Here is a 16,427-nt window from a genome sequence, read left to right on the forward strand (position 1 = left end):
CTTCAGCACTTTCGAACACTACGGAGGAATATACTTTCATCGTTGTCAATCCTAAATCCTACAGACGTCACACAATGCTCCAAGCCAATGCAAAATAGTCAAGACAGCAACAACGATTTCAATTCAAACAAAAACCAAGCCACACCAACATCACTTCTCCTTTTAAACTGGACGGAGAGTAACACCATTATCATGGGCGAAGACAGCTTTTTAATTTCCCTTTTCCTTGATTCCACTTCATGAATTGAAAAATAAAAATACCACCACTGTCACTTCTAGGATTCCTAGTACCTAGGGGAAACCTTAAATAAAATCCTCATGTTCATAATAAATAGTCGCAGCCCCCTTCTCTCCCCCCACCCCCACCCTCCTTTTGTCCACAGATCACAGGGTAAAGTGCGGTAAGAAGCACCCTGGAAGCCATCTTGCTTGGCCTCTGGTGTCAGATGCGCAGCTGGTAACCCACTTCGTTCAGCGTAGAAAGGTCGCCCACTTTCTTGTCCAGCACAGCCGGCCTAGAATCAAGAAGGGGAGAGGACAGCAAAGGTTAAAGTTCAAAATCAAAACATAAGCATCATCAGAAGGAGACCATTACCAACAACATGCTCAAGTTCAATCTGCCCTATTGCTTCTAATCTGTTAGGTGAATGATACACTGGTGTTCCTGGTGACCTCCAGGCATTAGCTATATGATCTAAATCAGGGCAATCCTAAGTGTGGCAATGGTCCTGAGGTCTGCATATCTCTAGCAGCAGCTGTGGGCTATGCCACGCTATAACATTCCATTTAAATGATGAATGAAGTCAGTGTGCATACAGAGCATGAAAGCAGCTCCAGAAATACTCTGAAACTGAGCACCACATTAAAGGTTCTAGACCTTTAGTGCTAAACTGCAATTAGCATGAGGGAGAAAAAATGCTCCCACTGGCACCAAAATTTAACTGCTTTGCCTGGAGACCCGGAGGAGGAGGAAGAGGAAGAGGAGGATGCTAAAACCCTAACTTCCTGTCTTAATATAGAACTGTGACATATTAATCGAACAGTATTTCCGGGTGGGAGCGCTATTAGAATGACAGTTTGGGATATTCCCCCAAATCTAAAAATTTTAAACTTTTAAGTGTGCGTGCACACACTAGAGCAGCCTTCTGCAACGAGATGCCCTCCCATGTTTTGGACTTCAATTCCCATCAGCCCTTGCCTGCATGACCAAGAGTCAAGAATGCTGGGATCTATGGTCCAAAACATCTGGAGCTCCCCAGGTTGAGGAAGGCCGCTCTAGAATTCTGTCCCTTCCCCATATCTCTGGAAGAATAAATCTCTTGACTGAAGGATGGCTGCTCATTGACTCAAGTGTGCATGTGCATAAACACATGCACAGGAAGATGAAATGCCAGCACACTGCTGCTCTTCTACCTCCCATAACGGTTTCTCCAGATACTAAATGTGGCCAGCAGCATTTGAGGGTGCTGGAGAATGTAGCCAATGTTAGTCTAACTTAAGCCCCATTCATTTAAATGAGTCTACTCTAAGTAAGACTAACACTGGATACAACCCCTGGTTTCCTTCCTCACAATGCTGGCCACATAGGAGGTGTTACAAGTGACGATGAACTGTTAGCATTATACATTTCAGCTGTTGAGTAGAGAGGCCATGACCGGAGTTCCGAAGACCAGAGCCTCTGGCAATCACCTGGAGCGCCAGAATGCAGCCCTAGATTTGTTAATAGGTTGCCAGCCAAATTGCAATTAGAGGAGGAGAAACAACCATATTTTCCATGTTACTTCTGAACAAACCCAATCTAAGCAGAAATACGCTTGGCTCTTGTGCTCACAAAGCACACGCATTTTCAAAATTTCACTTAGTATCAAACGTGAACAGAATCGATTTTGTGAAGTGACATTTTCCAAGCAGCTGTGGCTGCAGACTGTTGTTACTTCCAGTTCTCAAGAATAAAAACAGAAGAACATTGCCTCATTTCATAACCATGAAAACAGGGAATCAAACCAGAACAGGAGGGGCTGTGGCTCACTGGAAGACCACATGATTTGCAGGTAGAAGGTCCCAGGTTCAATCCCTGACATTTCCAGGTTGGGCTAGGAAAGAATCCTGCCTGGAGAGCCACGGCCTGTCAATGTCAACAATACTGGGATAGATGGGTCAATGGTCCGACTCAGTATAAGGCAGCTTCCAATGTTCCTATGCATCATGAACCAGAAACTGCACAGAAGCCAACAACTCCAAGCCAATTCATCCACAAGACGCCTTCCATATTCCCATCTTCTGCCTTCCCTGCTTCTTGTTGATAGGTACTCAGGCTCCAAGCCTCAAGCAACTCTGGTTGCCTTTCTAAAGAGCCTCTCTCTATCTTGGACAAGTCCCAGAAAGACACCCCTCGATTTCAGCATAACTATCGACAGCCATTACAAGCTTGCATAACCCAGGTTTTAGAACGTATCTTCCAAGTCAGCTACTGAAGGGCAAGATTCTCAAGGGCTCTGCATTCATTTTAAGATCAAATAAAAAATGAAATGAATAAGCCCCATTCATTCCTTTCAGTTCAGTTACAAAAATGAATGGATATCCATTCACACACAAATGAATTCTGAATTTTTAAAAAAATCCATTCATTATTCAATTTGTTTTTCCGTTAGTTTCCATTGGGATGAAAATGTTCAATACGCTGCTGCAACAGTCTGTACAGGTTACAGAATGGTTGGTGGGGAGAAACAGAGAGCAATAGACTTGACAAATATAAAATGTGCTCCATATTTGACTGAGACACTCGTCCAGCATGAAGGGAAGAGAGGTGTACAATCACATATGTCTGTCAGGGTGGACAGTGAGCCCATAGAATCCCAGAGTAGTTCTGATGCTGAGGAAGAGCAGTCGCTCCTTCAGGAGAGGAGCACGCTCCTTTTTTCCCAGGACCAACAGCTGACGGAGATTCCTCCCACCCACATTCCTAGTTTAGAAAGCAGTCCAGGGAGTGACTCAGCACAGATAGCAGACTGGGGGGGATGCGCAGCGCAGACGCAGAGAGCGGCGCCAAATGGTTCGCGCTCAAAGAACGGTTGCGCCCAGAGGATCCAAGGGAAGAGGGGAGGGATTCTCCCTAGTCCTTATATTCAGGGGTCTGCCAGTAATTGCCCTTCAAACGGGGACCAACTGTTCTAACTTAGGGCATAGGGATGCTGCTGCTCAGATCTAGTTGCTACCTGTAGAGTTGTTAAGCTGTAAAAGAAGAATAAAGCTTTGAAAAGAATCCCTTTGTCTGTGTCTGGACTGGCTACTGGATTAGACTGAGAGCCCTCCAAGGAGCCCTTGACAGCTTGGTCCCCGTTCCTCTTTTTTTTTTCTCTCTCCTCTCTCCCTCTTTTCTCCTACTGCCTTATGGAGGGTGCTGGGAACCCAACGGTGCAAGCTCTGGCGCAAGAAAACCAGATGCTCCGTGATCAGATGGCTCAATGATCAGATGTGATCAGATGGCCGTGCAGAATCTACAGGCAACGTTTCAACCCCCCCACACCTCCGATTCCCCCCAGCCGCAAGTGCCCGGTGGCGTTGCCAGAGAAGTTTTCTGGTGAGAGAGGACTTTTTCAGATTTTCAGGGCCCAGTCAGAGCTGTACATGCGTCTTAGACCTGAGGATTTCCAGACGGAACAGGTTCGTGTGGGTTTTGTTATTAATCTACTGTCGGGCATGGCCGCTAAATGGGCTTCGGGACTTCTTCTCGCTAATGACCCCCTGCTCGGGGACTATCAAGGTTTCATGACAGCCCGTGCCTTAAACCAGCAGCAGATTAGGTGGTCGCTTTTTTTTTTCTCGGTTCCACCTTAAGATTTGCCATGTGAAGGCCTCAGACAACCTACAAGCGGATGCTCTTTCTCGTAAGCCTGAACTCCAGCCAGGGAGTGAGACTTCCCCCCCCCCTCTGATTCTTCCCCCTCAAGGCCTGGCGGCAGCTGCAGTGCCTCATTCTTGGGACAGGCCTGATGAGCGATCCTGGGATCCCGCGAAAAATGTGCATGCTCCGTTGCTCCTGAGGCGCTTCCACCAGCTGTACCCCTACAAACCTGGGGTCCCAGGGGAGGAGCAGGAGGGAGGGCCTCATGGGAGCGGGGATGATGTCAGGGTGGACACTGAGCCCATAGAATCCCAGAGTAGTTCTGATGCTGAGGAAGAGCAGTCGCTCCTTCGGGAGAGGAGCGCGCTCCTTTTTTCCCAGGACCAACAGCTGACGGAGATTCCTCCCACCCACATTCCTAGTTTAGAAAGCAGTCCAGGGAGTGACTCAGCACAGATAGCAGACTGGGGGGGATGCGCGGTGCAGACGCAGAGAGCGGCGCCAAATGGTTCGCGCTCAAAGAACGGTTGCGCCCAGAGGATCCAAGGGAAGAGGGGAGGGATTCTCCCTAGTCCTTATATTCAGGGGTCTGCCAGTAATTGCCCTTCAAACGGGGACCAACTGTTCTAACTTAGGGCATAGGGATGCTGCTGCTCAGATCTAGTTGCTACCTGTAGAGCTGTTAAGTTGTAAAAGAAGAATAAAGCTTTGAAAAGAATCCCTTTGTCTGTGTCTGGACTTGGCTACTGGATTAGACTGAGAGCCCTCCAAGGAGCCCTTGACAATGTCTTCCTCTTAAAATACATGGAATCAGGGATCTGATTTAAAAGGACACATGCCATTGCTCCAGCACTGAGGTGTACACACCTCCCATTCGAAGGGTCCCAGGTTCAAGCTTTGACATCTCAAGCTAAGGTGTCCCTGGTAAGAAAGACCTCTACCTGAAGCCTTGGAGACTGATGTCACCAGTCCCACCTTCCACTGGCCCTGGAGGCTGAAGATGATAGGAGCTGTAGTCCAACACATTTGGGGGTGCCAATTTACAGAAGGCTAGAACAGACAATTCTGAGAAAGACAGACCAGCAGGCTGACTTGATACAAGATGGCTTCATATGTCTGTCACACATATTCAAACACCCAACCATTTGATGAAAGGCCTCTATATTTTATCTTTGGGTAAAATAAAATGGAAACTGAATTTTGGCCCTGAGGGACGCTTACATAATTCAGGATTGACTAATCACAGCTTGCCACTAAAAAGGTGAAGATTCCCCCACAGTGAATGCCAAGTCTCTTATTCAGCCCTTGCCAAATAAATTATGCAGCCCAGGGAAAGGTGGGTAAAATGCTGACTGAGGGCCTGTTTCCTCCTCTGTCACTTGATCAGCTATAATTAGCTTGCACAAATAAAAAAATTATAAATGGTAAGGCAAAGCACCCTTTGTAGATACTAATTATTTTAGCTGGGGGTCGGGGGAGAGTTAACATTGAAACTGCAATTTTGCTAGAGTAATCCCATTGAATTTAAAGGCTTTTCTCAGAGTTAAGGGGCTTGACAATGGCAGCTTGAAAAAAAGTATTGTATGTCACTGGTTCTCAAACTTTTTCTTTCCCACAGGCCACTCAAAAATTGCTGGGGTTCTCAGAGGACCACTTAATACACTTTTTGTTCTTGTTCTACAAATCAAAGCACATACAGAACTCCTATTTTAATAGCATACATTTCTTCAGCACCAGCAGCAGCATCAAAACCAGCACCATATTCTGAAAACCACAGGATCTATGCCAGGGTGTTGTTAGCCTGTTCAGTACTCGGGCCCTGGTCAAAACAGCCTCAATCTTTGTTCATCAGGGGGAAAAAATCAACTGCAGGCCAAACTACAGATATTCTTGACTGTTCTTCAATCTTTCTGTGGATCACCAGAATGGAGCTCACAGATCACAGGCTGAGAATCTCTGAAATAAGTAGTTTGAAGCCATTTTGATACACCAGCTATATAGAAATTAAAAACTAATTCTGTGTTTGCCATGAGAGCAGGCGAATAGGTCCCTTCATCAAGGAGTATACAAACTTCAAAAGCAAAGAACAGGAAGACGGATGAGGCACAGGAGAGACGAAGGTAACATGAGATATACGTGACCAAAACCAAATGTATTTGGTTTTGGATATACTTATTTTATACTTAATTTTTATTATAACATTTCAATAAAACAAAACCATACAGAGGAAAAGAAAGAAAAAACATGTTCTTTAGCTTCATTTTGGTTGGGATATGGACTGAAGATTTAAGGCGGCATACAAAAGTACACTGTGTACTCGCTGCCATTTAGACAAATGTACAGCCTTCTTGGATGGATCAGTCTATGGCAGGGGTAGGTAACGTGTAGCCCTCCAGTTGTTTTGGCCTACAGCTCCCATGATCCCTCACCACTGGCTATGCTGGCTAGGGCTGATGGGAGTTGTGGGGCATAACATCTGGAGGGCCACAACTTGCCCACCCTTGGTCTAGAGGGAGCCCATATCTCTAGTTTTCACAGAAGCCAGATTTGTAGAGTGCTGATTGGCTGGCCCTTGAATCAGTCACAAAGCTCCCTTTTCATTGAAAGGCTGAGCACAGCACTTATTGGGAATGCAACCTTTGACAGAAAAAAACCTGTTCCCTCCCCTTGCTCTAATCTAGCCTATGAAAAACTTATCAACAGCTTGTCAAGGGCTCCTTGGAGGCCTCTCTCAGTCTAATCCAGTAGCCAAGTCCAGACACAGACAAAGGGATTCTTTTCAAAGCTTTATTCCTCTTTTACAACTTAACAACTCTACCGTTAGCAACTAGATATGAGCAGCAGAGTACCTATGCCCTAAGTTGGAACAGTTGGTCCCCATTTGAAAGGGAATTACTGGCAGACCCCTGAACTTAAGGACTAGGGAGAGTCCCTCCCCTTTTCCCTTGGATCCTCTGGGCGCAGCCGTTGTTTGCGCACCAACTGGGCACTACGCTTCCTTTCTGTGCCCTCCATTTAGCGCTGCTCCCTGCGTCGGCGTCGCGCGTCCATCAAGTCTGCTTCCCGCGTTCTGTCACTCCCAGGACTGCTATCTAAGCTAGGAATACTGGTGGGTCTCCATCAGCTGTTGGCCCTGGGAAAAAGGAGCGCGCTCCTCTCCCAGGAGCGACTGCTCTTCCTCAGAATCAGAACTACTCTGGGATTATATGGGCTCAGTGTCCACCCTGACACAGCTGTAAGCCACGACAGCTAAATCGAATCCCTATGTTCAAAAGCAATATGCCCCCTGTGTACAAGATATTGGGGAAGGACGACTGCCTTCAAGTCCTGCTTGTGCATGTCCTACAGAAACTGGGGCTGGCCACTGTCAGAAACAGAATGCTGGATTAGATGACCCTTTGGTCCGTTCATTCATTCCATTTCTATACCACCCAACATCCAAAGCTTTCTGTGGTAAGTTTTGGCACTTCATGAAAATTAAAACCCTAAACTACAACATAATAAAACATAAAACCTTTTAACGTACAAAAGTGCAAAACAGTTTGAAAGAGTTAAAAATAATTAACAATAAACTACCAGGACCCACTGTGTTGCCCCTGCTTTGAACTCCTAGGTTAGAGGTGCCAAGATAGTGATAGATAAGATCCAGGTTTACTTAAAAGGAGATACTTTATTGAGTAACTTACAGCACATAGGCATACCCAATGGTTGGATCAGACAGCTTCTCTGAACCTAGAGCCATGGGTTTTATACCATACATGTTAGCAGTGAGGCAGCATGACAGCAGCAAGCGCCCCCTAGTGTTCATTCCCAGCATAAACTAGCAGTGCTTGGTTCTCAGCACAGACACCTGCAGCTCAGCATAAACACTTAAGCTTCACTTCCCAGGCACAGCCTGATAAGGCCCTCTACTCATTAGTATAGAATGTGCCAAGGCCACTATCGGCCTTTTGACTCATCTCACATGCTCGGAGGCTTAATACAAGGGAATTGCACTAATAATGAACTTAAGCAAGGCATTATGGATCTCTAGGCCCCTCTAACAACTACAGGTGACTTGATTACACTCCTGGGGCCAATACACCCACTAAAATAATTAACAGGAAAAAACCCCACCATATGCCATCAAATGGGAATAGAAGTCTTAGGGAGCAATTCTGTGGCCGCTAGACAGCGGCTAGACGGCCATAGGATATCCTGCGCTCCAAGATCAGTTCCTGGAGAACCAACCTCCCCCACTTCCGCGCTGCTTTGGAGGCAGCGCAGAACATCCCCGTCCTCCGCGCTCACAAGAGGAGCGCCGAGTGGCCAAAAAGGGGCATCTCTGGGGGCATTCCGGGCGGGGAGGGCGGAAATGCCTGTGCGACACATCCAATGTGTTGTACAGCAGCCTCCTCCCCCACTCAGCCCTCCTACAGCTAGACAGCCGCAATTGGAAAGCACGCAATCTCTGTGCTTCTCCTGCCCTGCTTTGGATAGGCGGTCACCTCTGAGTTCAGAGGCAGCCACCTATCTGGATAGGATTGCGCCCTTAATCTAGTGCTGAAAAGATGACAATGTTGGCACCAGGCGGACCTCACTGGGGAGAGCTTTCCACAATTGGGGAGCCACCACCGAGATGGCCCTCTGCCTTGTTGCCATCCTCTGAACCTCCCTCGGAGGAGCCACTTGGAGGAAAGCCTCAGATGTTGATCGTAATTCCATCAAGGCAATTCTTATGCTCCTAAGCTCATGCTATTAAAAAAAAAACATACTGAAAACTGAAAGGTGCCATAGGATCCTTTTATCATCATTTCATGCTGCAAAGAATACTTTCCTGGAGTATAGACCACGGTTGCCATTCTACACACAGCCTAACAAAATCCTATTGACTTCAGCGGGAGTTAAGCCGCCTACCTGTGGGCAAGATTTGCAGCCCATGAGAATTCCATGGAATCACCTTCCATTTGCTCACCCCTGTCTAAGAAGATATCTAAACGAATACGACAGGAGCTGGCTGCCACACATACAGCTGGTGTTTGCTCAGCAGTTGGCATCAAGAGGCCTACTCAGCTGACATTTCTTAGTCAGATGGCTTCCTCCCCCTTGAACACTTGTGCCACCCTAGCAACTGTGGAAACAGCCACAGAAACAGGAAGATTAAAATATCCCCTAAAGAAGGCACGATGAGGCAGGAAGGAGTCTGCACAGAGCTTTTGCTACCTCTGACAACTATAATTATCCAGACACGAAGGGAGGACAGGAACTCCTACCAAGAGGCCCCAAAGAATGTTGTGATGCAGCAATAGTATGAATTCATGTGTAAAATAGAAACCTGCAGTTAATTCAGCAGCTGCTATGAAGACTGAAATAAATTTAGAAAGGGAGCCTGGCAACATGTTTAGCTCTTAAGCAACAGCTAAGAGACCCTTGTAGGGGTCCCCCTGAAGCAGGATTGTCGAACCTCTTTCAGCCCAAGGACTGAATTCAATTTTGGAGTAGCTCTTGAGGCCTGCATTCCAGTGGTGGGTGGGGCCAAAGGGAAAGGGGGTGTGGCAAAAGGGAAGGGGGCGAGGCCAGATTTTCAGCTTGAAGTTCTTACTGCCAGCAACTCAGCCTTAGCAGAGGCATTTCAACCTTTTGGAACAGGGAAAAAACTTCAAAAGTGAGGAAGCCACCAAACAATCAGCAGTTGGGGGTAAGGGGTGTAGCCATCTAAGGAACCCTGAAGGGGCAATTTGGGACCCCAGTTGGGCCAGATTTGGCCCACAGTCCTGAGGTTTGACACCCCTGCTCTGAAGAGACCCTTCTGGGAACCTCCTTGAAATGCAACTATCATACACACCATGGACATATTGTGACCTCTTGTCTATAGTATATTATCATCGCTGCGATATTTTTTTAATGTAAGAATTTTTATGTGAACTTGCAGCTTGCGAGGCTTTTTAATTTAGAAAAAGAGGCGAGTACGTGGGGACCTGATAGAGGAGGATAAAAGTATGCATAATGATAGAACCAACAGGGTCATCCCATAAAGCTGAATGGTGGGAGATTCAGGACAGATAAAAGGAAAGACTTTGTCACACAGCGCATAGTAAGACTATGGAATTCGCTACCAGAAGATGTAGTGATGGCTGCCAACACAGAAAGGTTAAAAGGGGGATTAGACAAAATTCCTAGAGGAAAAGGCTATAAATAGCTACTAGTCCTGATGGCTTCATAGTATGCCTCTCAATATCAGTTACTGGGGAACAAGAGGGCAGCAGGGTATAGTGGAGGGTGCAAGCACCTTGTATAGCTCCTTCTGACTGGTTCTGACTGAAACCTGGAGCAGATTCAATGCCCCCACTGACATTGAGCCACCAGTCTCCAGTGGTAGGGTACTATAACACTCGCGTCTTACTTATAGGTTGCCCGTAGACATCTAGGTGACTACTGTGGAAACAAAATACTGGATTAGATAGGCCTTTGGTCTGATCTAGCATGACTCTTCTTATGTTCATATATAATGCCTTTATTTTATTTTGTCAGTTTGTTCCTACCTACTAGGTGGACCTTCCAGGACGGTGAGATTTTCTTTGGAGACCCATCTCTGAGTGCCCCACCAAGTGAGGTGTGGTAAGTGACTACCAAACAGAGGGCCTTTTCAGTAGTGGCACCCCAGCTGTGGAACGCCTCCCCAAACAGGCGAAGACCTTTTTATTTACTCAGGCTGTTTAATTTCTCTCAGCTTTTACGCTCTGTGACTTGTGTTTTTATGCTGTGTTATTCTTTTATCATTATTTTTATTGTTATTGAATTTTAAATTGTTTTATTTCTTGTTGTGAACCGCTATAAGAACTCTGTTACAGGGCAGCTTAAAAAATATTGTAAAATAAATACAATACATAAAATGTATAAACCACCCTTCAGTAACAGGCTTTCAGTACAAATATAAAAACATATACAATAATGAGGCAGATTATCTAGATTCATTTCAATCTGGCTTCAGACCCGGTTATGGGACAGAAACAGCTGTGGTCGCCTTGGTGGATGACCTACGCTGGAAAATAGACAGGGGGAGTGTGTCCCTGTTGGTTCAGCTGGACCTCTCGGTGGCTTTCGATACCATTGACCATGGCATCCTTCTGGGCCGCCTCACTTGGATGGGACTTGGAGGCACTTACAGTGGCTCCATTCCTTATTGGTGGAGCAGACCGAGAAGGTGGTGCTGGGCGACTTCTGTTCAACTCCCTGGCCATTGGCTTGTGGAGTTCCTCAGGGTTCTGTTTTGTCCCCCATACTATTTAACATATACATGAAACCACTGGGAGAGGTTGTCCGGAGTTTTGGGGTTCGGTGTCACCAGTATGCTGATGACACCCAACTCTACTTTTCCTTTCCATCTAATTCCAAGAAAGTTGTTGCCATACTAAACTGGTGTCTGTCAGCAGTAATGGACTGGATGAGGAAAAACAAATTGAAGCTTAATCCAGACAAGACAGAGGTGCTCCTGGTCAGTCAAAAGGTAGATCAGGGAATAGGGACTCAGCTTGTGCAGGATGAGGTTGCACGCCCCCTGAAGACACAGGTTCACAGCTTGGGTGTCCTTCTGGATTCAGCCCTGAGCCTGGATGCCCAGGTTTCAGCGGTGGCCAAGAGTGCATTTGCACAGTTAAAACTAGTGTGCCAGCAGCGCCTGTTCCTTGAGATGTCTGACTTGGCCACATTGAGACATGCCTTAGTTACATCCTATTTGGATTATTGTAATGTGCTCTACGTGGGGCTGCCTCTGAAGAGTGCTCAGAAACTTCAGCTGGTTCAAAGAGCTGCTGCCAGACTGTTGACTGGGGCTGGCTACAGGGAGCATACAACTCCCCTGCTAAAACACCTTCACTGGCTCCCAGTCTGTTTCCGGGCTCAATTCAAAGTGCTGATCATGTCCTATAAAGCTCTGTACGGCTCAGGTCCAGGTTATCTGACATACCGTATTCTCCCCTATGAGCCTACTCATGCCCTGAGATCTTCAGGGGAGGCCCTTCTCGTTGTCCCACCACCATCACAGGCACATCTGATGGGGACGCGGGAGAGGGCCTTCTCGGTGGCTGCCCCAAGGTTCTGGAACTCCCTTCCCAGGGAGGCGAGAGTGGCACCCTCCTTGATATGCTTTCGCAGGCATGTAAAAACTTTTTTGTTCTGGCAGGCCTTTGGGGATAGCTAGTCTGGACCTGTGAGAATATGACGGATGGATACTACGGTTATATTTCTTGATGTCTTTTAACATTTTGATATTTTATACAATTTTAATATTATTGATGATTTAATTATATTTTTAACTTTTGTATACTTCTGTTTATAGGTTTTAACTGTACAAGTTTTAATGCTGTAAAGCCACCTTGAGTCCCAATATTGGGAAAACAATGGGATATAAATATACATCATCGTCATCATCATATCATACAGACAAGACCAACAAAAAGCACAGGAACCACAGCCTAAACTACTAAAACCCAGCAAAGCTAGACAACAACACTAGAACCTGCTATAAAATATGAGTGGGCAAATAAAGAAGGCTTTGGCTAGTGCTAAAAAGAAATCAAAGTTGGTGCCAAGTGAACTTCTCTGAGGAAGGTATTCCATATTTGAGGTGTTGGGGCCAACAAGGCCTGCTTTCTGGTAGCTACCTGCCTACCTTCAGGTGGCGAGAGGGACTCAAAGAAGGATCTCAAGGAAATCATGCCAGATACTTCATAGCGCAATGGTCCCCAACCTTTTTGGCACCAGGGACCAGTCTCGTGGAGGACAATTTTTCCATGGACTGGGGGGGGATGGTTTTGCTGGTGGACTTCCGGCCGCTGGGACACAAATGGCGTCCACATAGCGGATGCCATTTGCATCCCTATTCTTTGCAGTAATAGGCTATGTAAAGATTTACATAGCCTATTACTTGAAGAACAGGGACGCAAATGGCGTCAGCTACATGGACGCCATTTGCATCCCAGAGGCCGGAAGTCTGCCAGCTGGCAGCTCTGCGGACTCGCCGCAGAGCAGAGCCAGCCGGGGCCGGTGAGGATTCTGGGGGGGGGAGGGACCGATCGCCTCCCCCCCGCGGACCCCCACGGACCCAAGGTAAGAGGGTTTTGCACACCCCTACTACGGCCCGGTTGCTAACAGGCCACAGACCGGTACCGGTCTGTGGCCCAGGGATTGGGGACCCCTGTCAGAGAGGATAGTCCTGTATTTTGGAATGCTGGCAAAGGACGGTCCTCTATTTGAAGGTGTCTTCTACTTATTGGGCTGTGCAGTCCAAGTTTGGTTTAAAGTCGAAGTACCTTAAGGACGCAGAGCAGGGACCTTCAAGCTGCCCAACAACCGTGAAGACCTGGATGGCAGAGGAGGCACACAGGTCACCTGGTTAGTCTGCTCGACTATGGGGAGCTGCATTATATTTCTATTTAATTTATAGTTATTATTTCTAAATTTGCACCTACACATACAAATTTGCATATGCAAATATTATGCAAATTGGTGTCCTCTTTTGTCATCTCTTTTGGTGAGGCAATTCCTCTTTTTTGGCAATGCATAAGTGGCCACCCTACTTTATTAGGATTAGGGATGTATGGATTTTGTTAAATCCATTCCGTCTGGCTTTGGCGGATTTGTCAGGCATCTTTCATTCCGTCATCCACTCATTGATGGAATCAAATTTTTTCTCAATTCCCCGAATTTGCTTCCCAAAGTTGCATTTGCATTGGAAAGTGTCCATTTGTGCAAATGTGGTCTTCCAAAAATACACAAATCCCACCCAAAATGTGCATTTTCATGCTTTACCCTAGGGGGGGAAATATGCATTTCCAGTTGGTCTTAAAAAAAAAAAAAAAACACCCGCATTTTTGTACGACTAAATTTGCATACAATTCCGGAACATAAGAAACTGGTCTGCAATCCCTGGAATCCGTGCAACTCATTAAAAGCTGGTCCACTGCGAAATCCGCGGGTCAGATTCACAGAAAACTGATCTCATATGAATCCGTTCTGGATTTCTCCGACATCCCTAATTAGGACAAACCAAATTTGCACAAAATTGTGGGAAAGCTTTTGAGAGTTCCAAATCTCTTCATCAGGCACAATGCTATAAAAAGCAGGTGGGGCGGGGAAGAGGCAAGAAAACATCAGCTCAGCCCTTTTTCCCCCCTCTCCTCCCCCACGCTTTCCATGTTTTGTAACTTTTTGTCTGATTAAGAGATCTGCAGATCTCAAAAGCCTGCCCACAATTTTGTGCATATTTTGTTGATCCTAATAAACATAGGTCTGCCTGACTGTAGATTCTGGAATTCTTCTAAAGGACCAGCACACCTTACTTGGTTTTAGTGAAGATAGTTCTTTAGAGGTGTGTAAGTATATACACACAAATATACATAAATACATAGACATACACACAAAGTGTGAGTTATTAGCCCTATTAAAAATTCAAAGAAAATTGAATAATGAGAGACGGCCCACAAAATACCCCACAGCTCATCCAGCAAAGGGAAAACAAAAACAAAAGACAGGAGCCTACTAGAACAAGCACCCAGTTATATAATAACGGATAAGAAAAAAGAGGCTGAGAATAGAAGAGGAAGATGAGTTACAGGAGAAAGGTTAAGATGAAATATAGCTGTACAGGAACTCAGATAGGTAAGACACAGACCCAGAGTGGTGCCAGTATGGGGTAGTGGTTAGAGCATTGGCTGGAGCACGGGAGACCTGGGCTCTAGTCCCCACTTGGCCATGAAGTTCACTGGGTGACTTTGAGCCAGTCACTGGTTCTCAGCCTAACCTACCTCACAGGGTTGCTGTGAGGATAAAATGGAGAGAAGAGGATCACGTATGCTGCCTTGGGCTCCTTGGAGGAAAGGTGAAATAAAAACGTAACAAAAAAACACTGCTACCAAAAATACTAGGAAAAATAATGCCACGTGAAGGGCACCCTGCCAATTCCAAGTGATCTTTTCCATCGCACAAAGATCCAGCATACTGCTAAAACAGCAGTCCGCTGAGGAGGAAACAGAGGCATTCCAATGCTAACAATGATCCAGCGGAGGCTGGTGGCTCTGACTTTGTTGGGGCTGTGCATCCATTCTGGGTTTCAGTCGGAACAAACCAGAACTCTAAAGGAGGTATCCAAAGTGCTGAACCCTATCCCCAAAATAGGTCCATCACCTTGGCTAGCTCCTTTAGAGTTCTTGCTGCTTCTGACTGAAACTCAGAGTGGATTCACAGCCCCACCAAAATTGGGGAAGGCTATGAGAGAGGCTCAATAAAGCTCAATGAAGTGCTATTCTGCCTTCCCGGGACTGCAAGAATGGCAGGGGAGGGGGGGTGTCAAGTATCTGGCAGACTAAAACACTCAACCAATGCACTGGCAGACTAAAACACACAACTTCAAGGCAAGCTCCCTGGCATTTCCCATTTTAGAAATCTAAGCAGCTATTTCTAATATACTCTTTTCCAAACCTCTGAATATTCTCCCTATGAAAACCTGTGATGTCACTTGATACCTGAAGACTCCAGTCAGTCGGATAGGACTCAGTTTCTGCCTAAAAAGATCAAGAAAGCAAAGTCTGCTGTGGAATATATCCTTTCACTTTAAAACCGCGCGTGCTACATTTAAGATCCAGCATACTGCTAAAACAGCAGTCCGCTGAGGAGGAAACAGAGGCATTCCAATGCTAACAATGATCCAGCGGAGGCTGGTGGCTCTGACTTTGTTGGGGCTGTGCATCCATTCTGGGTTTCAGTCGGAACAAACCAGAACTCTAAAGGAGGTATCCAAAGTGCTGAACCCTATCCCCAAAATAGGTCCATCACCTTGGCTAGCTCCTTTAGAGTTCTTGCTGCTTCTGACTGAAACTCAGAGTGGATTCACAGCCCCACCAAAATTGGGGAAGGCTATGAGAGAGGCTCAATAAAGCTCAATGAAGTGCTATTCTGCCTTCCCGGGACTGCAAGAATGGCAGGGGAGGGGGGGTGTCAAGTATCTGGCAGACTAAAACACTCAACCAATGCACTGGCAGACTAAAACACACAACTTCAAGGCAAGCTCCCTGGCATTTCCCATTTTAGAAATCTAAGCAGCTATTTCTAATATACTCTTTTCCAAACCTCTGAATATTCTCCCTATGAAAACCTGTGATGTCACTTGATACCTGAAGACTCCAGTCAGTCGGATAGGACTCAGTTTCTGCCTAAAAAGATCAAGAAAGCAAAGTCTGCTGTGGAATATATCCTTTCACTTTAAAACCGCGCGTGCTACATTTAATCTGCCCTTCATTTTTTCCTCTCTTGCATGCTCCACAACAGTTAAAACTGCTTTATAGCTGTACTGTAGATACAGTCAACTAATTCAAGCAGTTTTAATTCCAGGCGACCTCTTCACTTAAACGTGCAGAAAAATAAAATAAAGGCACAACCAGGTTTGTTTTTCAGCTTTCTGCCTTTGGGGAAAGTTCCCCCCATTGACTTTTCTGCTGAGGAACCCCTATGTCAGCCTTCCCTAATCGTAGAAGAGTTTTTAACCCAGCCGTGTTGAACTACAACTCCCATCATCCCTGGCCACAATGGCTGGGGATGGTGGGAGTTG

The 16,427-nt window shown here is 46.2% G+C and overlaps 1 protein-coding gene across 1 annotated transcript in view; it reads right to left on the reverse strand.

Annotated features, from left to right (window-relative positions):
* Positions 1-207: 207 nt before the first annotated feature.
* The window catches only part of VASH2 (vasohibin 2), a 60,870-nt gene continuing 44,650 nt past the window's right edge, over positions 208-16,427 (reverse strand). The window contains exon 7 of the mRNA XM_084828826.1: positions 208-515. Coding sequence (XP_084684952.1) covers positions 443-515 — 73 coding nt within the window. The 3' untranslated portion in view covers positions 208-442. The remainder of the gene's footprint in view (positions 516-16,427) is intronic.

This window comes from Heloderma suspectum, chromosome 1 (genome assembly GCF_057233095.1).
Source record: "Heloderma suspectum isolate Gila_16-S chromosome 1, 16-S_ref, whole genome shotgun sequence".
Taxonomy (NCBI): domain Eukaryota; kingdom Metazoa; phylum Chordata; class Lepidosauria; order Squamata; family Helodermatidae; genus Heloderma; species Heloderma suspectum.